The 23982-nt window shown below is 41.0% G+C and overlaps 1 protein-coding gene across 3 annotated transcripts in view; it reads left to right on the top strand.

Annotated features, from left to right (window-relative positions):
• Positions 1–23982, top strand: part of MTUS1 (microtubule associated scaffold protein 1) — a 128144-nt gene that overhangs the window by 20971 nt on the left and 83191 nt on the right. For all 3 annotated transcript variants that reach the window (XM_080389324.1, XM_080389323.1, XM_080389325.1), the window contains 2 exons: positions 19099–21374; positions 23625–23820. In XM_080389324.1, coding sequence (XP_080245450.1) covers positions 19320–21374; positions 23625–23820 — 2251 coding nt within the window. In that variant the 5' untranslated portion in view covers positions 19099–19319. The remainder of the gene's footprint in view (positions 1–19098; positions 21375–23624; positions 23821–23982) is intronic.

Raw genomic sequence — 23982 nt, 5'->3', positions numbered from 1 at the left:
CCTTGTCTCCCCTGCCTGTCCTTCCTGAAGAGCCTGTATCCTTCCACCGCAACATTCCATCATAGGAGCCATCCCACCACATCTCTGTGATGCCAATAAGATCACAGCCCTGCAGGCATGTGCCCATCTCTTAATTCCTCTTGTTTATTCCCCATGCTACCTGTGTTTGCATAGAGGCATTTAAGTTGGGCCCCCAGTGAGGCTGACCTACTGGTGGAGTGGCTGGATTTCCTTTGTGCTGCTCTTCAGGTGCTCTTATGCTGACCTATGATCCCTCTCCAGGCTCTGGGCATTCTTGCTGGCGCTGGCAACTTGTCAAGTCTTTTAAGTTCATGTACCCAAAACCTGTGGTTTGTGTTTAAAATATTGTTGGTGAGCACATGCCACTTGAATGTCTTAATTTGAATGATGAGTATGTTACAGTGGAGTTTAATATAGCTGTCATAATTTCACTTCTAAATAGACTGTGCTAAAAGGAATTTGTCTATATATTTATTGCAATTCCTTTATACCCTGAGGGAAGAAATACTTATGGAGGGTGAAAGTAACCTTCATGCTGTTTTACATAGCGTGTATCCTAGCTATCCTAGTTGGTTTTTTTTTTTTTCTCTCTTTTCCTGCATTGCTGAATTAATTGAGAAGGCTACAGTAAAGAGGTGCAACAGCAAGTTACACACTTCTAGGGTAAATCTATGATGTGGGTAAATTGCTTTTTGGAAGCACTATATTCATCTCTCCTTGCCTGTAGCAGACAGGAGTAAGAGACTGCGGTTTATGTGACTTAAAAGGGGGAGGGAGAACTTTTACTTCTGTAGGGCAAAAATGAATAATTGTTTGATGTGCTGCAATATAACTTTTCCAAACAACTGTTCTTTCCTCAGGCTGTCTGAAGGTAGGCTAAAATCAAATTTGTCCAAGCTGCTCTGCAGACTTTTTAATATAAAATAGTCTTCTAGGGTACCTGTTTGTTGTAATTTGTGATGCACAGGGGAAGGATGGTGGTGGTGTGGGAACACCTGCATGTCTGTGTGGGTTTTGTCTTTGTGACTTGGAGCACAGGGGCAGTGTTTCTCCACCCCAATGCCAGTGCACTGCAAGCTCTGAACACCTAGCTCCTTGTGGAGCCCTGCAGGCAACACTGGTAGCCTTGTGCAGAAGCTCCCGGGCACAGTAACTGCTGTGGAGTAAGATCGTAGCCTGGCTCTGTGTATGAATTGCAGTAGCCCGCAGCTGTATGAAAATAGCAGTTTGTACTTTAAGTCTTACGAGTCCATCAGTAATAGAAAGGGGAGTTGGACAAGTCCATCTTCCTCTTGCTCCAGACCTGGTAGGGCAAACCAGTTGCTTACCGAGTTGAACAGAGCTCTTGTCCCTCACTGTAAATAAGGTCTGAAGCTTTACAAAAGCTCTTTTGCAAGTATCATCTGTCAAATCTGTGAAGCCCTTGTCAAACCTGCTTTTAGGACTTGTTGCTAGCACGCAGGGAGCGTTTGATGCAGTGCTGGCAGAGAGTCTAAGGAAAATTCTTCAGCCTGAGCCTTTTATTGCTGCATGGCTGAACTCCTCTTTGAAAGTTGAAATCTCAGGAGAGGGCTCTATATGTTAGTCTGGCTTCTATGTTTTTGTTTTGTAGTTGTTGGGGTTTTTTTTTCTTTCTTTTTCCCTTAATCTTACTGATTGCTTTTGCTCTGATGTATGCCACTGAGGAGAACTTCTGATGACTAGTCTAACTTGGCCTCAACTTGTCCCTTTTATAGTCAAAGCACAAGCCTTTTAAAAGTAGTTTGTGGTGTGTCTGTCTTTACCCCATGCCCTAGTGTGACGTGCTACTACATTTAAAGTAACTTTCCAAGTGTACTACTTGAAGTTGTTTGTTCCATAAATACAGAAGCATGCGCTTCTATGTGGCTCTTAACAGCTTATTCTTTGCTGCTTAGAGGATAATAAGATTACTTGTACTTTCTGAAGCTGTTTGCCTAAATGTAGTCCAAAGTAAACCTTTTAGTTGCAAAAATTATATTGAAACTGGTAATCTTTGTGAGGGAGGTTTGGTGACTTCTATCAAATGATAAACACATACTGTCACTGATTGAATGTTCCCTGGTGTTTTAAATTTAACAGCTAAAACAGAAGCATTAGTGGCTTCCACAATTAGTGCTTAAAACCATGCCAGTCTGGGAGAAAAATGCCAAAAACCCCCTGCAAGTAGTTTCCATATGTTGCTGACACATTATTTCCTGGAAGGCTGGTTGATGTGTTGGCAAAACTAGTATAATATGCCATTTTCTATTGACGTTTGGGAAGAACTAACAAGCTGCAGTTCTTAAAATGGAGAGTTGGGGATAATAAAAGACCTCTACTTAGTGGCTTTTTTTTTGGTATTCTCATGTTTGAGGTGGTCTTTGATCATTGATCTTTGCATGCTAAGGCATTGCTTTTTCATCTATCTTTAGCTAACGTATTAAAGCAGGAGCTACCTGTATTTGATTTCTGAATAGAAGGAAAGATTAATCAAACTTTTAAAGGTGAGAAAGGAAATCTAATGTGTTTCTTTTTACTGGACTGGGGAAGACCTATACTTAGAATGGGAAAAAATAGGAAATTAATGTAATATTGCAAAATACATTTAGGCCAACACAGTTTTTGACTTGAATGTATTATTAAATTGTAATAAATACTCTGTCTTAATAGAGCTGAACTTGCAGGCAGGACTACCTAGCCCACAAACAAGCATCCAGTGCTCAAGGACAGAGCTCAACTTCAGGGACAGGCAAACCAGTGACTTTAAAAACTCGCAGTTCAGGTGATAGTGGGCCACCTCCCTCCTTCTGCCATTCTTCCTTGGTGATTCAGGGATTTGGGTCAAGCAAACGGGTAGCCATGGCTTCACCTTAGCTTTTAGCTCTGCTGTGATTTTTTTACCTTTCTTCCTGAAACAGATAGGCAGGAGGAAAGGTTGGATGCAGCAGTCAGACTTACATATGGGTCTCTCTTAGGTAACAGTAGTAGTAATTATTTCTGAAGAAATCCCAGAAGTAGCTTTTGAGGAATTGTAGTGCAATGGTAATAACCTAAGAAAAAATATTGTAACTTTAAGATATCTAACAATCTTTTAAGAATAGTATCTATTTTCAGTGTCCCCCGTTCTGATCCTGAAATGGCAGAGGAGGAAGCGAGGAGTTGGTTTTAGTTTCATGCCTACATTTCTGTACCTCATGTACCTCGTCTGTGGCTTTCTGTTACCCGAGAGCAGGACTGGTAACAACACTTTTCCAAAGGTTTGTCTTAATAAAATGTCTTATTGCCACTGAAAGGTGAAGAGTGCATGCAAGGAAGCGTGTGCATGTGAGGAATAGTGTTTAATACACTTAAACAGAGTGGGCACTGTGGTCGGTGTCAGTGTCCTGCACAGCCAGACAGGGTTAGCTGTAACACAGTGGGCTAACATCTCCAACCAGAAGATCTGGAAAAGTGCATTAAGCTGAATCTGCTTAAACGTTTAGGGAAACAGGAACAGTGAAACTGCTGTGGGCTCTGACCTACACCCCTGCGTGTGTGAGCGCAGATACATTTTTTTCAAACTGAAAAGGGGAAACTGTGCTTACAGCTGACTAATATGCTGGTTTTTATTGCTCTCCAAAACTGATCCTTTGCTCAACAGATGGAGTGAAGGAGGGCAGGCTATGGAGGTAGTGATGGGGACCAATGCCTTTGTTTCCCTTATGGAGCATGGGATCTGAAGTGATCACATAATACCAGTTGCTACCCAGGAATCGGCCTCCATCTGTGGGGAAAAAAAGGCTGATCCTTGCACTTGTCCTGTTCCCGGTCACCCTACCTTAGATGAAGCTGTCTGTGACAACACATTCAGGTGCTTGAAAAGCAAATGTGCCCGCTTCATGTCTTGCAGTCTTCATGACTTTTCAGCTGTCAGCCTGGCTCTGCTTTACCATACCTCATGGGCTTTAGTTGGTGAAAGCCGGTGATGTGTATCTGCATCAGTACAGAGGCTGAGTTTTGTTGTTGTGTAGGAAACCGCTGTTACCACTTGAGCACTTAACCAGTGTCTGAGTCTGCAAGCATCTGCTGTTGGAAGGAGGAGCTGGTGACTGGTATTTCTCTGTATATATTTTTACTAAATAAACACGACAGTACTGATGTCTTGTTTCTTTCTGAATATGGTAGGTATTAAGCAGAAGGTGGTCTTATGACTCTCAGCTCTTATTCTTCTCTCTCCCTCCCTGCCCCTCCTCCGCCCAGTAATCTAAAAGCCATCTCTGCTGCTCTGTTCTGGTGGGCGCTCTTATTCAGGCACAGTTTTTCAGGAGGGGTCTTAATTTTTCTTGTTGAAAGTTTGTCAGGTTTTCTTGACTTCTGAGTCAACTTTTTTTTCAGACATCCATAGCTTTCTAAAGCAGAGTGTGAACCTGTTGGGGTGTATTGTGGTTGTGGGGAAAATGTGTGGCAGCCTGAAGTCAGGAGAGTCTAGCTTTGGGATATCTCCCCCTATTCGGGTGACGATATAGTCCTTGTAGTTACTGTTTAAGTGAGTGAGCAGCTCTGATTGATGCACTTGCATCTCTTTAGCTGTTAGAAGCTGCTGAGGTGGTTCCTTTTGTGCTGGAGGAGCTTTCAACTTTCCTGGACCTCAGCTAGCTCTGTGTGTCTCGGCAGAGAGGTGGGATGGCATGACAGGGCTGTCAAACCCTTGTGGCTCATGTAATATGAGAGACTTGAAACAACTTGGCAGCCTCAATTTGAGAGAGGTCTGATGGTGAGACCACAGGAATGTTCTCTAGGTTGGTATTTGGTTTCCCGTTCCATACTGAATATTTTGGATGTATTGACCTTCTGGGTACGTGCAAGATGAATCTGCACAGGCCATGGGATCAGTCTATGCAAATGTGGACTCTTGCTCGGAGTCTTGATAAGACTTGGGATTGCTTTGTCAAAAAGCTTTTAAAATGTATTTTTCCATTGTGTGATCGTATGAGCAAACGTTCAGGTACCTGACATATAAATAAACCTGAATACTGAGGTTTATTCCGTTTTATTTCTGCATGTGAAAGCCAATGCTGAGCAGGCTTTTTGAAGAAAGCATGGTGGGATAGTGTAGTATCTTGTGTCCACTCTGTGCAAAATAACTGATCCATACTGTAATGTGATAGGATGGAGGTATAAAAATTGGCTACTAAGCTGGTGCACCAAGATTAGTGTTGAACAGGAGGAGGCACTGATGACTGTGGTGGTTCCAGCATTAGTAAGATTACTCTGCTTAACCAAAACGTGCTTTTCAGCTTGTTAGTATGTGATTGCCTCTTTATTTTCAAGGTGTAAGGCTCTTTCAGTGAAGTCTTTGGGGATCTCTCGAATATATTGGAGATAAAAAGCATTCTCATATAGTATCCCGAATGCTGCTTCTCTGCTATAGCTTGGTTTGGGTTTGTTTTGTATTCCCTTTTGGTACATCAAATCAGTGTCTCATAGTACATGGAATTACTGGCTTGTATACCTAAAATAATTTTTAGGAATGAATGTAGCTTGTCCATAAATTTGTTAGTTGCCAAATTTAACTTGAAACGTGGATGGGAATAATCAAAACCCCCAAATCCTCAATCCTAATATGCAAACCTGGAATTCAAGGACATAGTGTGGAGAAGCACAGACCAGGTTCATTGCAACTACTAAGACAGAGATGGGTGGTAAACTGGTAGATCTTACAACTTAAGCTTAAAAACTTAGGAGCTTAAGCAGGCAATTGCCCTTGCTTCTGCCTGAGCGGGGAGAGGAAGATTGCATGAAACAATTCAGGAGACTTTAGTACAGTTTAATGTTATGAAAATGGTTACTTCAGCTACCTTTCACATCAGCCATTCTCTGTAGTACAGTGATTTGTGAAGAAAATGGTCAAATGATGCAGTCTAACAACTTCTATTGATGTAGAAGGCTTGCTTGTCTGACATACAACTTGATTTTTAGACCAACGTGTATGCTTCAGTACAAGCTGTTTACCCGTGTTGTGATCACTGGAGAATATACATTTTTTCTCCTTTCTGCTTTAAAAAGAAAAATAATCTGGAGGTGATCTCTGATTTTTTTTTTTTTTCTTAAAGACACTTCTCAGTGGTCAGAAATGAAATACCCAAGCTACCAGTTGGTCTATCATGTGGAAGAGCAGAACTAACTTGAGCACTTGGTACTTGCAGGCAAATTGAACCTTGGCCTCCTGCATGACAGTCGTCCTAGTCAGTGGAGACTGTCCCCCCTTCTGACTTCTGGCATACCTAGTTTTGACTAGGAACTTCTTTATAGATGAAAGAAACCCAGACCAAGGAAGTTTATTACACCCAGCATATTCCTAGATTTATTTTGCAGGCTGCTGTTCCTCAGTGTTTTGTTTTTTTTTTTTTCAGAAAACATTTTAACAATTTTAAGCCTAACCACCAAATACTGCTTTGCAACCCTGAAGGCTTAGCCATAGACGGACTTTCCAGAGGTCTGAAGCGAGTGGTTTCCAGGTGCCAATCCCTTCCACGCCTGCTTCTTGCGAGGCAATTTCCTCTGGAGAAAGTTCGTAATGTGGCATTAATTGCTTGCAGTTGATGTTTGTGAGCAGTGTGCTACCCAAATGACTTGTGAAAACGCCTCTGGTGTGTTTAATTTGGCTCAGAGAAAACACAATGCCAGTAGGTGGATTTGAAGGGAAAACATTGAGGTAGAAACAGTGTCCTCTTCCAGAAACTTCCCCAGTACCTGATGAAGGAGGGAAGAGAGCACTCTAATGTATCTAATTTTAGAGAGTATTTATTAAAGCAAGAGATCGGGGGGATGGACATCTCTTGTGGATTCTTCCTGGATGTTCTGCTCAGCTCCTCAGCTCAAGTGTGGTGGTGGTTTTTTTTTTTTATGTTTTTTTTTTTTTTTTCTTTTTTTTCCCCTCCCTCAGCATTCAGCTGTTAGGGCTATGTATTTTCCTAGTAGGAGAAGCTTTGTGACTTTCCCCCTGTTTATTTTCTTGGATTACTCAGCACTGGGTGTGTGTCTGTGGTTTGGGGTTTTTCTGTTTTCTTGGGTTTGTTCTCCTCCCCCTGCCTAGGCAACCCTTTTCAATTCAGGCTGCTCCAGCATTCTGGGATTTCACTTACCAGAGAACTTGAATCAGCAGACTGTGCATTTGGAGTCCTGACGGAGCAGGACATGAGGATTTGTACACTGTGAATTGGTGTATTTCTAGATGGAAATCTAGAAACTGCAGCACTGTTAACCTGCATTGGTGAACTCTATGCTGGTAGATGAAATAATCTTGCCATGCGGATGGAAATGTACTGAGATTGATTTGAAAAAAAAAAAAGTTCACCCTTCACAGGACATTATTCAGTTGTGCAATGTCAATTAACTCTTACTAGGTACCTAATCAACTTCTTCCCTGTGCCCCGCCCCCCCCAAGTGCTGCTTCTTCATGCCCACAGAAAACCCACTTATGCTATGGGCAGCCAAATACCTGTCCCAATATGAGAACAACTTTCTTGCCTCTTGAAGCTGAAACACAGGAAGCAGAGTTGCTTGTCTGTCTCCCACATGAACATCAACTGTGTGAAGTTACTCAAGTACACTATTTGTGTTAGCCCTGTGCAGGAGTTCTTGACCGCTGCAATGTGGGTAGAATACTTGCTGTATGAAATGCTAGTGTTTCTGACTGACTTTTGATATGGATGATAGCTTCATGGCTTTCTGTACTGTTAAGTGACTGTTTGACCTAGCAGCTGTCATTTGGTGTTAGTACTCAGCAGAATTAAATAATGAAGGTCTGTGACTAACATAAATCCAGAAATAATATTCTGTCTCTGTTGCCCTTTTAATGATGGATGTATATTATGTCCCTGGAGGAACAGCCCAGAAAGCACAGCTTTCACATTGCAGAAGTGATGCTGTACATCTTGGTGCTATCTGCCGTTTTGAGCAGGGGAAGCTGTGAGTTCTGACTATAAGAATATAAAGACATAATTTAACTTGAATCTTTGTATTGCTTGTCCCTGTGCAGAATCTATAAAGTTGCAGTAATTTTCCACTGACACTTTTTCTAGGTGGTAGTAATCGAAAGCCCATTTATCTGTTTGTTCTCCCAGTTATTTTCTGCTGCAGAATTGAATGTCTTAAATGTGCTTTAGCCCAATAAATAGTGTTTTATAGGTTGCTGCTAACAAAAATGGGTGTCTGGTTGTAGAATGCCTGCTTAAAGTGTACCAGATCAGAGCAATATCCTTTAAGTCATCATAGAATCTTTGTAAGTTGGAAAAGACCTTTAAGATTGAGTCCAGCATGCTGTGATTCCGTTTTTTTTCTCCATCAGGCTTATAAAGCCAGTGAAGTCAAAACCTACAGTGTTAAATGTGAGGCGAGCTGTATTGCAGACTGCGTAGTTTATACATGGCACCAAGTCCTAGAGACTCCAGAGAACCAATCCATGTGTAAGAGTAAATCATCTAACTGAGGGGCTGTATGGTAGAAGTTAATGTGTGATCAGTCCTTGCAAAAAAGGCAGAGCTGACTCTTCCAAAAAAACCAGCCAAAGCAAGAGAAAGGCAGTTTTTGCCTGTCAGTCATGTAGCTCCTGTTAGGTTGTCAGTTATTGAATGGTTATGATGAGTTTATTATAAATCCAGGGCTGCTTTTATGCTTCGTAGCACAGAGACAGTACTTCACCAGTGTGTGCAATGCCCTCTACTTGTGCACATCTCATCGCAAGGGGAGGCTGCGGCAGAAGCTGAAACTCATCTGGGAGCATCAGGTATGGATGTGGCACTGGGTGTGTAACACCTCTGTCGCTGCCCATGGCATTGATTTTGGTCAGTCCTGAGTTGAAATCAAAGCTAATGTTCCTGTATAACATATAGTTCCGGGGTGTCTGCAATGATCTGGTGATGTATATATGCTTTACTTTTGTGGGAAGCTGTCAGGTCAGCTAAATAGTTGAATGGGGAGAACCGTTTGAGAGGCTAGGATTGGAAATTAAAACACTTTTCAGCTCTCTAAAGCTTTGGTGTAGATTTGTAAAACAAATGTAGGCTATAATTAGCATTTGGATTTGATGCCTAACTTTAAGCAACTTGATTCAAGGAAAAAAACCTAAAATAATCTTAAGAAATTCGTAATTCTCTGCTAGACTACAGCATTCTTGCAGGGTCTCAGAGGGACTGACAGGACAATTTCTGTACAGGAGCTTTGAGTCCTGCTGTTGTCCTGCAGGTGTAGAACCCTCCCCAGGAGAGCGGCTGCTCAGGGCTGAAGTGGAGCCCCTTCCTCAGACCCAAGGAGGATCTGCAGGGAGCCAGGTGGCAGCTTGCATATCTGGATTCCTTCCAGATCACCTAGGTGAGACTATAACCTTGCTTTGGCAGTCTTTCAAGCAACATGCACCTAGCTGCCCCTTCTCTCCAGTCCTTCACCCACCAGGTTCTGGTGGAATTTCAGCCCTTGTGAGACTGTCGGCACCTGTCAGCAGCTGTGTCAAGCAGGACAGGGAGCTCGTGCTTTCCAGAGGGCACAGACTGCAGCCTGCCACCTCATAGTGTTGCATAAATCAAGCGATTTCCTCTGAACAGCTCTGCAAAACTCCCACGGCATCTGTCTTGTCATTGGTCTGTTGCAGAGGTGCAATGCCATGTTTAGCTTTGCAGAGCTAGTTCCTCCTGGATTTGGAGGCTTGTTTCTTCTGGGACCAAAAGGCAAACAAAAAAATTCGTAAAAAAAATAAAACGTACACATAAACTCTTGTTGCAGGGCTGATCTCATTGTGAGAAACGGTTTCCTTTTTATGGAGCATAACATTTTTTTGAATATAAAAACAATTGGTTGGTTGTTTTTCTCCTGGGACTGCAACACTTGGAACAATGGTTGTGAATTGCCCGGTTGATCCAGATGCCAGTTGTGCAGTACTGCAGGTGAAATACTGGTGAAACACTGGTGAAACTGTTAGGATTGATAGGATTTAAACTACTATTCAGCAATACTTACTGAAAATTCTCAACAACCATGGCGCCTTTAAGATTTCCAATTGTTGGGTTGGAGCTGTATGTTTGGCTACCAAAATATTATTTCCTATCCCCAGTTTATTACAGTTTTTTTAGATTTTGTTCACTATATATAATTAGTAGCCTTGAACTTTTTTTTTTTTAAGTGTAGTAACAGCTGTTCTTTTAATTGGCAAATACAGCATCTTCAGAATTAAATTCTGCTGTAATGCTGTTGCAGTGCAAAAGTGCAGTACCAAGTCAGTGGTATAAATCTCTTGTAGAGTAAGTGGAAATTGTTCTTGGCTGGCTTTAGTCTTTTCTGAATGAATGACCACTTCTGCATAGCAAGCATCTTTGAGTCTGCAAAAACTGTGAGCTGATTAAACTTCTGACCTGGTTAACATGAGAAATCCTGATCATCTTGATTAGTTCTTCAGTTTGTACTGCAAAAGGATATCACGGCAAAGATGCGGCATTTTCAGTCATTAGAGAGTGTTGATCTGCTTTTTCAGACAATTTAAGCAGGTTACAGATTTGTTACACAGAATAATCCACCAGAGCGAAGCAATACTGTTGTACTTACTGTATATTGCTTCACTACAGGTTACGTTGAGAATATTTCAAATGTTCTGTAAACTAGTTCATATCATATGTTGGTGTTAAATATAGCCAGTTGCCGAACAACTTCTCAGTTTTAGGTGAAGATCTGAAAGGACACACAATGCACAGGAGCAGATGAGTCTTCCTATGACCTTAACTATCTGATTCCATTGACAAGTCACTGTACTAGCCAGGATACTGATAATGTTAGCTACAGGTTGTGTAGCCCTCACACTAGAGCTGGGGACACAGATGCCTCATAAAATAGCTCAGGAATGTGAAAAGCTTCAAGTCAGCTTGAAGTAAGTACTATGTTAAGTAGTTTCGGTGTATGCCACCTAGCACAATGTGGTGTATTTGCTTGGCATTAAAACTTCATTGTAAAGGCAAATATTTAATGCAGGTGTTATTTCAGTGGTAATGATTTAAACCATCTCTGCTCTGACTTGCTGAATGAATGACTAAGTTGTGGCTCATTGTTAGGCAGCAAGAACTGTTTTTTTTTCCAAGGTTATGACTGGCGTTACAGCCACTACCTTTGCAGCATGGTGCTGCTTCTGCAGAGTGTTTCTGCCATTTTTGTGCTTGCTGTTTTGTGAAAGTCTCGTACTTGTCAGTCAAGAGGAGATTAGCAGCAGACAAAAGGTCTTCACTTAATTAAATGTCTGTAGACTACTCAGAGGGTGTATTTTAAAAAAAAAAAATCCAAAAAAAACCCATCCAAAGAAACAAACAAACAAAAAAACCAAAACAGAACACCCCCACCCCCAACACCAATAGCAATAATATCCCCCTCCATTTGTCTTGAATGCAAGGTGTTATGGCTATTCTGCACTGCTTCCCTGTGTAATTCCTTCTGTACTAGATTTGACTTTAGCTAGGATGAGAAGCAAGTGAGGAATATGAGGCAATTTAAGAGCATTGACAGCTCTGCAAAAAGGTAGAAACATGTAATGGAGAGTATAGAAGGGTTGCTGAGAGAGAGGACTGACCAGTTAGTGCAAAACAGGTCAACCCAACTTCTGCTTTGAATGTTTGAAGTTTGTTCAAAGGAAGATGGGCAGCAAGGGTGCGGTTGGCTGAAATTTCCGTAAAGAATGGGAAATGTCAATAGAGAATGTATGATGAAAGACTTAAGGAAAACTGCTAGATATTTGAAGACTATCTTGGAACTTCAGGGCGTTCTTGAAGAGCAAAAACCATACTTGTTCAACTTTAGAGTTTCACTTACTTGCTGTATGCGATGGCTGGGCAGACCTGGCATGAGTTCACAAAGCGTTTTTGTTCTTCATAATTATTACCACCTTTCTTCCTACACTGATAAGATTTCAGTCTTAGAGGGGAAAATTCCTGCAAATAATCCCGGCTCGCTGTTTCGTAACTTGAAGATACCAAAATGTATGAAAATGTACCCTTTCAGTGGTAGCAATCACTTTAGCTGAATTCCAGGAAACAGAGAAGGTGAGCAATATTTTTAACCCCTATCTAGTCAAAGAACTTGAACACTGATTAGGACATAGGGTGCTGACAGTCTCAGTCTTGTTGTTAGCTGTTCAATCAAGTCTTTCAAACAGAAGGGCTTGAACCCTGATATTCCAAGGAACTGCCACAATAAACATGCTTTTAGTTTTTTTGGTCAAGTTCCGGATCCTTACTTTCATTTTGACCTGAAAGTTTATCCTTCCTTGTACAAGAATATATGCTTCTGCTAAACAATTTAGTTGTGATAAAATAGCAAAGAAAACCCCAAAAGCATCTTCCTGAAAAGTTGATGACAAATTTAACGAGGACAGATGCCTAAAAATAACAGACTGAGTATTGATCTTACAGCAAACCATGCACAGCCTTTGTTTATGATGGTAGTGTATAAACGAATGCTAACTAAGTATGTAACTGATTGTGAGTGCAATTGCATACTGCACCATACTTTGAAAACTCCACGAGCAGTCTGTGCTGCTTTGAGCAATGAATGCTGTCTTAGTGGAGCCACGAATGAGAGCCTGATTAAGTTGTAAGAGAGTGCTGGAATATCCAAACAAGAGGCTTGTTGGTGTTCTCACCTGCACATTCAAATAGGTAGTTTTGGTTTTGTTTGATCATGCGCTTAATCTCAAATAATAAAGTACATTTGCTTATTTATGCTGTCTTAATAGCTAGCATTTGTCACTGGCTTGTGAATGCTTATCTCTTTTACTTCCATGAGTTTCGTGTCACTTGCTGTAAAACAGAATGGAGGAAAGGCATGTACGTTTGCAGAATCTTCCTGGTCTAGGAGGTTGCACCTTCACATCCCCAAAATACTAGATGCTATTTCTAGACGCTGTTTTCAAGTATCTTGGTTATCTAAAAGATGGACTTAATTTACTTTTAAGAAAAGTCACTGTACTGGTCTTCCACTTCTGAATACAGAGTTCTCCCAAAACTTACCTTACAATAGAAATCAGAAGTTGGCAATTTATTAAGGGAAGAAGATTTTTGTTATCAAGACATTGTATAAATCCATTGGGATGTCTGAGTGTGTATGTGCATACAAATAATAGTCTGAACTCAAAGATGGAGATGGCAGCCTGACAACCTTAAAGACGGGTCAATAAGAATGCCAGAGTTTATGAACGATTACATAGGTAAGAACTCTTCATCTTAGGAAAGCAATGGCTTGAAGCTTTCCGTTGAACCAGTGCTCTGAAGACTGAATCACTGGAGGCCGTGTGTTTGGGGGAAGCACTAGCATTGCAGTCTCTGTTAGGCAACCATTAAGCCATTAGTAGGAGTAAGCTGCAGGGCAGATGTACCAGTCAGCATCAGCAGTCATATGTTTTGCAGTAGTCTGATGGTACTGTGTCATGGTTTGAACACCTTGTGGGAAGTCAGCACCTCTTTCACAAATTCAGGATGTCTGATTTCTGCAGCTGTATGCTCAATTGCTTTTCCACTTTTACTTCTTCCACACCTTGGTGCCAAGATTTAACTGCTTAAAATTCATGCTCCTTGGTTGTTATTACTTGTATGTTAATGCTGGTGCTTCTCTCTTGAAGCAGACTGGCAATTAGCCAAGTAGGAGACAAAACCTGGTGGTTTATGCCTATGAAAGTGATACTACTCCTTCAGTCAAATGTGCTAACATGATTGCTTGCAAACAAAACTTGCATGTTATTTCTGCTGCTCGTAGCAAGTGTCTCACATTGATTTTGATTTTTAAAATGGCTTTGAATAAAGCATACGGATGTCACTTAGCTACCCCATTGGTTTTTTTTTGTTGTAAACACAGCACCTTCACAGTGCCAGCACTGATGATACTGTGTGTTCTTAAGCAAGCACTGCCATCACCATGTGAGCACTTCATGTAATTCACTCCTAAGAGTACGTTGTACTTGTAAAGTTGTAAATGTTTGGGTGAGGTTGTTTTAGGAGCTTAACTCATGCTCTCTTCTAATTGTTTGAATTAGCTTGGTAACAGGCTAGTTCGCACCAGGATGTGACATTACTGAGGCTGCACAGGGAACTCTGAAATTGCAATTCTGTGCAAATTGTTTCATCTGAAATTGCGTGTTTTCCCAGTGCTTTCTGATGGAACATGTGTGAGCAACATGAGACAGAGCATGCTGGCAGGGATGCCTGATCACTGCAAATAACCTCCTGGGTGCTGCCATCTCTGCCTTCAGGTGTATGTGCTGAAAAGGTCAGACTTAGGTGATTGTGTGGTGTTCCAGAACTTGATCAGGTGAACTGGTTATAGAGTAGTGTGTTAACGTATGAAATGCCTTAAATTGTTTCTGACTTCAATGACTGTGGTAATTGTGACAGTTTAATATGGTTTTCTGCTGAAGTGCAGATGGTGATGGTGCATTTTGCTTGGTATCAAAGCACGTTCAGTTAATTAGAGCATTTCCACACTGCCTTTCTTCATGTCTGGGCATGCCCTCTCCGTTCAGATTTATTACCCACCCCCTTTGTACAGGCTGCACAAACATAGCTGATGGGTTTGAGTAAACACCATGTGATGGTGTGGGTGAAAGAACCTAGTTCCAGATGGAGTACCAGGAAGAGTGTAAATTATTACTGTCTGTGTTGTGACACAAAGTGACTTGCGTTCCTGTAGTAATTTGTAAACTTGTAGTTTGAATTATCTATTGTAATTGATATGGTTTTGGTTCCTGGTTACCCAGCACTGAACCAGTCCCACCACAGGTTAGTAGAAGTGACAAGTTCTTGCTCGGAGCCCAGTTCTGCATGTTGTTGTGTATTTCTCCTGGATCTGGGGCTGCTGGCAGCTGATCTTTTCTGTGAGGAGAATCTGCTTGCCAAGCTCCTTTCCTGTTGTTGTTTTTTTTTTTTTTTTTTCCTTCCCCAAAGCAATGCTTCTGTTACCCAAGATCTCGTATCTGTTGAGGAAGTGGAAAGCTCAGAGCTCTGATTAAGACTTCTTTGCAGTGTGTAAGTACTTGAAATCTACAATGGAGATTTGGCAAGTTGAGCTTTATTGAAGGCACAAAACAGCTGAACTCTTTTGCACTGTGCTCTAGGGTGTTGTGGAGGCCAGGCATGCATAATGGTTGTTGATGTAAGACAAACACAGTGTTTATTAGTATTTAGTTTAGAGAATTCTCCAAGTCATCAGCTGCCAGAAACAGTGTCTCCTTGGAAAGGAATATTCTCTGGAGGGCACCTGTTGTGTCTGTGCATCTGCTGCTAACCACTGCTATGGAGAGGATGCTGGCTGAGGATAATTTTTCATTCAATCTCCTATGGCAGATCTCAAATCTAAAAAGTTTCTCATCACCTGGAAGCGTTCTCATAAGCCTGATGTACATACTGGTATCTGTGGAGTTACAGAATATCATTTTTTGAGGACTGATTTTCATCCAGGTTACAGATTTTTATATGCTACGGTTAATCCTTAGGAATACCTCACTTCTTATGCAGGACACTTAGGACTGTAAATGCGGATATGAGGATGTAGCTGGTCTAGTTACTTATGAAAGTATTGATTACTTAAGTGAAAATTTGCTTTAAAAAAATTGAATCAGTGGCTTATTACTGTATATTCTCTGGTTATGTGAAAGTCCAGGGCACAGAGTGAGCAGACTTATATATGTATATGTACACATTGGTATATGTAACTTTGATGCACTTCCTTATTCCTCAGTCTCAAAACTTTTAGTTTTCTTGAGTCTTCATCATCGATTGGATCAAGGTTTATTTTGTTTCAAATTTTGGCATTATTAGCTGCACATACTGTAAGCTACCATGTCATTCTTTAAATTCTTGGGATCTCAGTCTTCCTATGTCTTGGCATATTCCCTGTTTTCTGTAGTGAGAAAGCTCTTGAAAAAGGTGAGACTTGGTTGGATCTGAGCTACTGCTGAATCAAAATGGAATCTTAACTTTTTGTTGCATGACTAAGTGAGCAGGCTGTGCTATGGGCTAGTCTCCGGACAAGCAGAAACTAGTTTTAATGTGTCAAAACAGCAGTGAAAGCAAAGTCTGCAAATACTTTTCAGCAGCTGATTCCGTGATTGACTTAAATCAATGGAAAATTATTCAGGACAGGTTCTTGCCCTGCCTTCAGGGAAAACTGTTTTGGAAGAAGTCTTGAATTTGCCTTAGGTTTCCTAATGGAAGATGAAAATGAGGTACTGAAATTGTTTGTGCTTCTATAGGGATTAAATAATAGCGGGTAGGCAAAGGATCTAGACCAGCCTGAAGGAACCAGGAGATTTTAAGTTAGTCAAGCCATGTTATCTTGGAGGAGGAAGCAGGGGCAGAGGTGGGTGCTGTCTGACCTTGGTAGCTTGTTGTTTCCTTGTCCCATGGTCTTTTTACCCTCATTCTGAGACAGATGTTTGAAATCCCATGTAAAGACAAGGTTGCAGGCCAGAAACCACTCTGGGTTTGGTCATTCATAGTGAGCACAGAAAAATTCCTGCAGTTCTAGAACAATCTTAATTTGAGTGCTGCTTTTGTACTCAAAACTGTTTACAGGCCCTACAGCCTGTCTGGAAAGCTTTATGCTTTTCATTGGTATGAGAAAGGATTTATTTTGAATATAGTTATTCAAGCTGTGTTTCCAGCTGAAGAAGATAAGGTTTAATGAAAGATATCAGGTTTTTTTGAATGATGTGTTCTTGCTTTTAGTAACTTACCTTTCACTACTTAACGTGCTGGTTTTATTTTACACTTTCCAAACTATTTGTTGATAAGAGTTTGTTTTCTTTCCCCTGCTGTGGTTTTCAAAATGGTTTATATGGTCTCTGTGAGGATTTAAATTTATTTGTTAGAGAAAAAATCAGGAATTGCTTCTCTTGTCAAGGCAAACTTGTTTCCCAAAGCAGTCATTGATTCCTGTACAAAAATATGATCGGGAAATTATTACTCAGTGTGCCTAATCAACATCAATATAGCAGAAATCTCCCATTATTGTTATCACTGTGTTTTCTGATCTTGTAGCCTCCTTGACCTGTTTCAGTGTATTGCAGCCAGTGTTGTCACCCTAGTTGGGAAGGTTGATACTGCAGATCAAATACTCTGTTTTTCTGTTAGCTCTGGATTTTTAGTCTGTGCTCATTGTGGCTAACTAACACTCAAATCATTTCAGACTTCAATATAATTCTTATATTAGTGTGCATTATTCTGTCCATCCTGTGTACTTAATCTTGATGTTCATGTCCTGCTGCTTTCTTCCCACGAAATTTCAAATATGTCACTATATCAGTACCCTTATTTGAGAGCACCACACTCTGGTGCCCTGCAATTTTAGTTAAACACCAGTGACCTGTTTACTTATCGTTTTTGATGGCAAGTGGCCTCCTCCTTCCTGCTCTTTGATTGGAGAGTGGAATCTGTTGCTCCACACATGTGATGGTGTTCAAAACCTGTCCAGTTTCCTTGTTCCTCAGCTGGGAAGCTGACCTTTGTCAATGAACACATCTTCAGTCAGATTCCCTCGTTGCATCCAATGAACTCTGTCCTTCCCACTTAGCGTCACTTTCAGAGCAATAAAGTCTTCTTCCTGCCAGATCCCCCACCCCAGTGCAACCATATCTTACAAATCTAAAGTTCTTCCTACCTCTGGTCTCATTTCTGGTACTAGCAGCCTTTCATATGGAATTGCCCTATGTAAGTCATCCAGCTGCTTTGGACAGTTTGGATCTTCTCTCTCATTCATGTCCTTGTGGTTTTGGTGCTTGGGTGTGATCTTAGTGCTTAGGAACTTGTCCTTATATGTTGTTAGGGCTGCTCATTAGGTTTTTGGGTGTCATGTTGTGTGTGTGCCTCCCTTCGGCTTCTGTAGGGGTTTCAGTGAGGATATGTGGCTTGGCTTTGCTGGAGGGGACATGGGAATTCTTTTGCCACTTGGCTAATGTTGTGCCTTCTTTGTGGAAGGTGGAGGCTGTTGCTATGTAGGGAGTTGCACTCCAGTGGCTCTGAAAGGGTCCTATGGGCATCTACTTGTTGGCTACCCCAGCAGCATTGGGGTAGTGTACTGGTGTAACTACAGAGCTGGTTATGAACCTCCTTGCCTTCTCTTTATTTCAGCACAGACAACTCTTTGAGGATCTTGAGCTTCTTCTGCTGTGAGTTGCTTTCCTCGGAAGTCAGGGAAAAGGCCTTCAGTGCAGAGAAAAACTCTGTTACCTCTCTTTGCTGTGTGCATCAAGGGATGAGCAATGAAAATTTTTTTCACTGGGATTCTTCATGTTGCTCCAATGTTGCTACATTAGCTAGACCTGAGCTTATACAGCAGCATTTCATAATTTTTACAATTTGGATGTCCCTTAATTTCCTGTCTTTGTGCAAACTTGTACGTAAGAACGTACGTGTGACCAGGCATGGTCAGACTGAAGACCACCTAATGCTGTGTCCCATCTCCAGCAGTAACCAGGGCTAAATGCTGAGTGAAGATTCTTCCCTAGAGTTCTCCTAGCTGCTTGCAGCTTGTGACTGAGAGCTGCTTGAGTCAGTTTGGTATTCAGTTTTGGACAGATTTTTCTTATGTGGCTCTTGCACGCTTGTATTTGAGCCTGTGTAAGGTTTTGGCTTCCAGGCCTCATGCAGTGGAAAGCTTCATAGCTTGACTACACGCTGTGTGAGGGAATATACTCTTCTGTTTGGTACCTGCTATTGGAAGAGGGAAGAAAGGTAGTTCATTCTGTTGTGTGGTCCCTCAGATACCTTTTTCCTGTTGAGGAGCTGAATCTTTTGGGTTGTTCCTTTGCTTGTGTGGAAGCCAAGTATCTGAGAATGCAGCCCTAGAGTCACACTTGATTACAACTGACCAAAGGGTTCAAGAGTTGCTTGGCAGTCAGGGGAGCAGAAGTGGCCTGTGAAGGTGAGCATGTATGGATGGCATTGTTGTAAAAGCTTAATTTGCTTAAAGAAGTTGGTCAAAATGGCTGCACTTGGTTCAAAGACTATTAGCTTAAGAATGCTTACTAGTTTAAAGTCCTGTTTTGGCTAATTGTTTTTAATTTCTTTTTAATTCCAGAACTTTTGAATCCTCTTGAGAAACATGAAAACAAAGAACTACTTCTTTTAAATATCTTTCAGGACAGTTGACACGTTCCAGGGAAAAGCTGGGTTTTCCTATTTTTGGTGTGTGTTTTTTTTTTTTGTTTTTTGTTTTTCCTGCAAAGTTCAGAAGAATCTGCATTCTCTGGGATTTTAAACAAACATAAAATGAAAACAGTTTAAAACTTAGCCTTCAAAATGAATGTTGAAAAGTCAAATGACAAAGCAAAGAATGGCTTGAAGTCTTCCTTGCTTATAAGGGATGAAAATGGAAATAACTACACATGTGACAGAGCTACACCTTCCTCAAAGAATTGTGCCACAGAGATACACAGTAATTCAACTGCCCAAAACGTAGTGACTGAGCATGGAGATGATACTGTTCTCAAAAGTAAAAGTGACTTTGGAAGTATTAGTTTAAAACAGCATTGTACTGAAGCACTTCATCTGCAGAAGACCCCTGGTAAATACAGCTGCACCGAAAGTCTGTTGGGAGGTGCAGATGCTGCATGCAAGTCTTCCATGAACGAACAGACTTGTGTATATCCTTTGAACTGTGACTTGAAAGAAACAACAAACTTACTGAAAGGTAATGTTGCTATGGCAAAACCACAAAATCAGAGTATCAAACAATCGGTGCCTTACAGTCAGACTGACTCTGAGTGTGTATTACCTCTTCCTGCTTCAGAGCAGAACATGCCATCCGTGATAAATGACAGGGCATGCTGCCACCTGAGCACATTGGATGTTACTAATGTTATAGGTGAGACTCTGGGAACTGATCAAAATGATGACATGCATCTGAGGGAAACACTAATCTCTTGTGAAGTATGTATGAGAGAGAAATTTGATAGAACCAGCTCAGAAAGAACACCTAATTTCTCCTCTACAGTAATGGCTTCAGAAAGCCCAGATGCCTATTCGGAACTTGCAGTACATCGTCCTGCTTCTGCAGGTGTCGAACACTATCTAAAAAACACTAACAAGACTGATGAAGAATCACAGGAAACAGAAGCACAGTCTTTAAAACTAGCTGCTGGATTTATAGATCCGTATGTACAAGATACATTATCACCATGCATTAATATTAATGAAGATGACCAAGTGAAATCCTTGCAGGGTACCCCTGACCATGCTGAAACTGTGAATTCCAGTGCAGAAACATGCATTAATAGTTCTGTAAATAATGTGCATCTTCTCCCAGAAGATAAAATGGATGGAGAACAAGTATCAAATAAAACCAATGAACCCTTAACCAAAGAACAAACTATCCCTGGAAATGCTGCTCTTCAGGATATGCATGACACCACTTTCATATCTTGCAGTGAACCAAAATTAAAGAGGGCTGCTATGCCTGACCTGAAATGCGAAGCAACTTTTGTGGTCTTCAGTCCTGTGGCTGATGAAAGTGATTCTGCTCTATGTACTTCAACCCCTAAAGAACAATCAAAGAATACAGTTTTTTCTGTTTCAGCTCTGGCAGAGCTTGGAGAGAAGTCTCCTAAACTAAGACAGAGCAAGGCATTTGTAGGAGGGCCGAACAGAAGGCCTTTGCTTAAAGCTAGTTCAGGTCAAAATGCAGGAAGACCAGTGGGTAGGTCTCCTATTGCGTTAACAATAACCAGAGCGAAGAAATCGGAGGTTGTTAGTTTTCCCAAACCTAATTTCAAAAATGTTAAGCCAAAGGTTATGTCCAGACCTGTGCTACAGTCAAGAGACGGTGCAGCGTTAAAGCGGTCTCCCCAGTCGCCCCAGCTATCAGCTGTCGTCTCATCTTCACTGGCTGCTTCCCCACGGCAGTTGTCCCCCTCCATAAAAGTGCTGAAAAAGAAAACAGATCTAGCTAAAGATATTAAAGCGGAATTGCCTGTGAATAAGCCCCATAAGCTACATCTTAACAAACGACTCTTCACTAGCCCAGACGTACATCCCACAACACATCCCAGAAATGCTTCCCACAAGGCTTCAAAGACACCTGTGTTAAAGCAGAATCCGGAAGACATTGGCAAAGCAAGCTCCTCCCATTCGGTGTGCTCCTCCGTTTCTGCTGTGCCTCCGACTTGTGGAGAGAACTCGAAAGAGATGCTAAATGATAAAATGGAAAGTTCCACCTCTGTAATGCAGCCCTGTGCTCAAAACATCTACCAGACCGGAGATGAAAAAGAGCAAAGCAGCAACATGGAAATTCCTATGGAAGCAGGCTTGTTAAAAGTTGCAGCAAATGAAATGTGTGACTTGCACTCGGTTTCTTTGGTAAGCTATTTTTTTTTTTAAACGTACAAAATTATATGTTTGATACATTTGGAGAAAGAGAATTATGTACTGCACAGTTCATTCACTGCATAGTCCTGAACGGAAGTTGTGGAATGGGTTTGGGTCTACAAATGTACGTAGTGTTGATTTCGGGGGTGTAATCTCTGCCTAATAAAGGCAATGAAGGAATACCGTTTTACAAACTGGTCACGCTTGGCCTCAAGTGTGATTTCTGGTCTTGAACCTTCATCTTACTCCATGGTATATAAATTTACAGTTGTTTGCTTTTATTAGGAATCTTAACAAGTCTTAATTTAGTCAAACTGGTAAAACTGCATAGCATAACTTGGTGAGGTTTTTCTAAATATAGCATTTAATATGTGCTTTTATCAAGGTAATTCTAGTGGTGCTGTAACTTTAAATAGACATTAGAGATAAATTGCTGTTTTTGGTATTTTCTTTTCTTTCAAAACATGCTTCAGAATGAAATTACACTTTTGAAACAGAAATGTTGTGCACACATTAACAATAATATTAGAGTCACACAAAACCCAAAGATTACCAAGTTGGTCGAGCATTTTATTTTTAACATCTTCATTTAACTGTCCGCTTTGAATAATTTGGGAGTTTATTTGAAGGAGAACTGGGACTCATTAGAATAGTTAAGAGTAGCCAGGAAATAGTTCTCATGCAGAGGGCATATACCTGGTTTTGGGCAGTCAGCCAGCTGGAAGGTGCAGACTTCCGGGCCGGGAGGTATGCGTGCTCTGGTTCGTTGGGAAGTATTTTTGGATGAGTCAGCTGCATGTCAGGAGAAATGTGCTGCTTCCAAATACTCTGAAAGAAGGTTTAAAGAAAGGAATGCCAGGAAAGAGAGCTTCAGGGTTGGGTTGACCAAGATCTCGGGAGGCATGGTAGGGACACAGAGTTGGAGTCTTGACGCTATATGGAATCCTTCCTGTTGTTCACTTGTGGGTGCCACAGCTTACGTTAAACTGGTGAAATGGAGCAGCAGCTTTTACTGGTAAAACTGACATTGTTTGGATTTTTGTCAGGCTTTACTGATTGCCAGAAAAACTCCAGTAAAGCTCAGTATAGGGAGGAAGCTACTTCAGGTAAAACAGAAGCAGCTATCTATTTTTGAAACATGACAGAAGAAATTAATAAATGTTATTTATTACGATTAATAATTTAACTTGAAAACCTAAATGACCATGAAAGCAAGAATGGTCTATTTCAATTGTAAAGTATTTCAGAGCTTGGGTTCTGCTACACTCCTTCCTTTTGGTGCTGAGGGTTGGAGAGAATTCTTTTAATTTCATGCCATTGCCAAGATGGAAACCTCTGTAGTATTTGTCCTGCTGGTAACTGGAAAATTGACAGAGCGAATGATATAAAATGTGCAGTAGACAGTCAACTGGACTAAACTTAATAAGTGGCCTTCTGAAAAGTACAGATTAACTTCTGAAAATGAAGATAAGGGCTGGAGTAAAAAGTGGAAAGTATATTCATATGACCAAATGGCTGCATATCAGCTTGAGTCACAGAAAAGCATATGAAGAACTGTATATTCTTTCAAGTTTACTTTTATAGGCTTAATTGTACAGCATGAATTAGTGCCTGTATGAACCAGAGAAAGAAATCTGCTTGAAAGGAAGATGAGTGCTACATATAAGCCAGTTATTTTAACCTTGTCCTGGGTCCACTCCTGAATTTATGTTTCACCTATGGCATGTGAATGTGAAAGTTTTTAAGCTGTTCCTGTGTGGTAATGTAAGACCTAGACCAGAAAACTTATTGTAAGGGCTGTGACGTTCCAGGTAGTAACTTACCAGTGTGTTAACTTGTGTACTTGCTTGATAAATAGTTGATTTTAAGATTAGGTGCAGGCATATAATTGAATGGCTTAATTAGAGTTTGGGGAGGAAGAGGAAGAAATTCTGATAGAAAATGACTTCTGTAACTTCTTGAGTGTGTTTGTCATTACCAGTGATTAGCTGCAAACTAATAGTTTTGTGTTACTGAAGGCCATTTCTGAGATGATTCTTGAGGTACTGAACTGCAGATGTGGACAATGTGACAGTGAACAGCTAAAAGTGTCCCCTGCTTCTGTGGTTAGTATTTCATTACAGATGCTGGAAAGGGGGATCTTCAGCTGCTCACAGTGGTGGTGCGTGGGTGTTTTTGTTGTTGGTAGTGTTGTGTATTTGTATGATTTTTTTGTTTTGGTTTGGTTTTGTTTAAAAACAGATGCCTTTGGTGAAAGACAGGACAACACAAGGGAATAACATGCTGAAGAAAGACCCAGTCACACTACGAAGTGTATCTACTCCCAGGGTTAAAATGATGCAGTCTGTGTTGCCCTTGAAGAGAGGATGTGAAAATAAAACTATGGGCACAATTAAAGCACCTTCTCCCAAAGGAGCTGTTCTGTCATCAAGCTCTGGTAAGAGAATTTTTCACTGGAGTACTACCACTTAAACAGTTTCTTAAAGTTTGGATATCATTTAATGTACTTTATGACAGAACTTTTAGAGTGATACAGAGCTGAATTTTTCATGCTGAATATGATTTTATCCAAATAGCAAATTGCTGGGGGGGGGGGGGG

Source organism: Falco punctatus (assembly GCF_963210335.1).
Source record: "Falco punctatus genome assembly, chromosome: 1".
NCBI lineage: Eukaryota > Metazoa > Chordata > Aves > Falconiformes > Falconidae > Falco > Falco punctatus.
The sequence above is the reverse complement of the archived record's forward strand: the minus strand, read 5'-3'. Positions and strand labels throughout refer to the sequence as shown.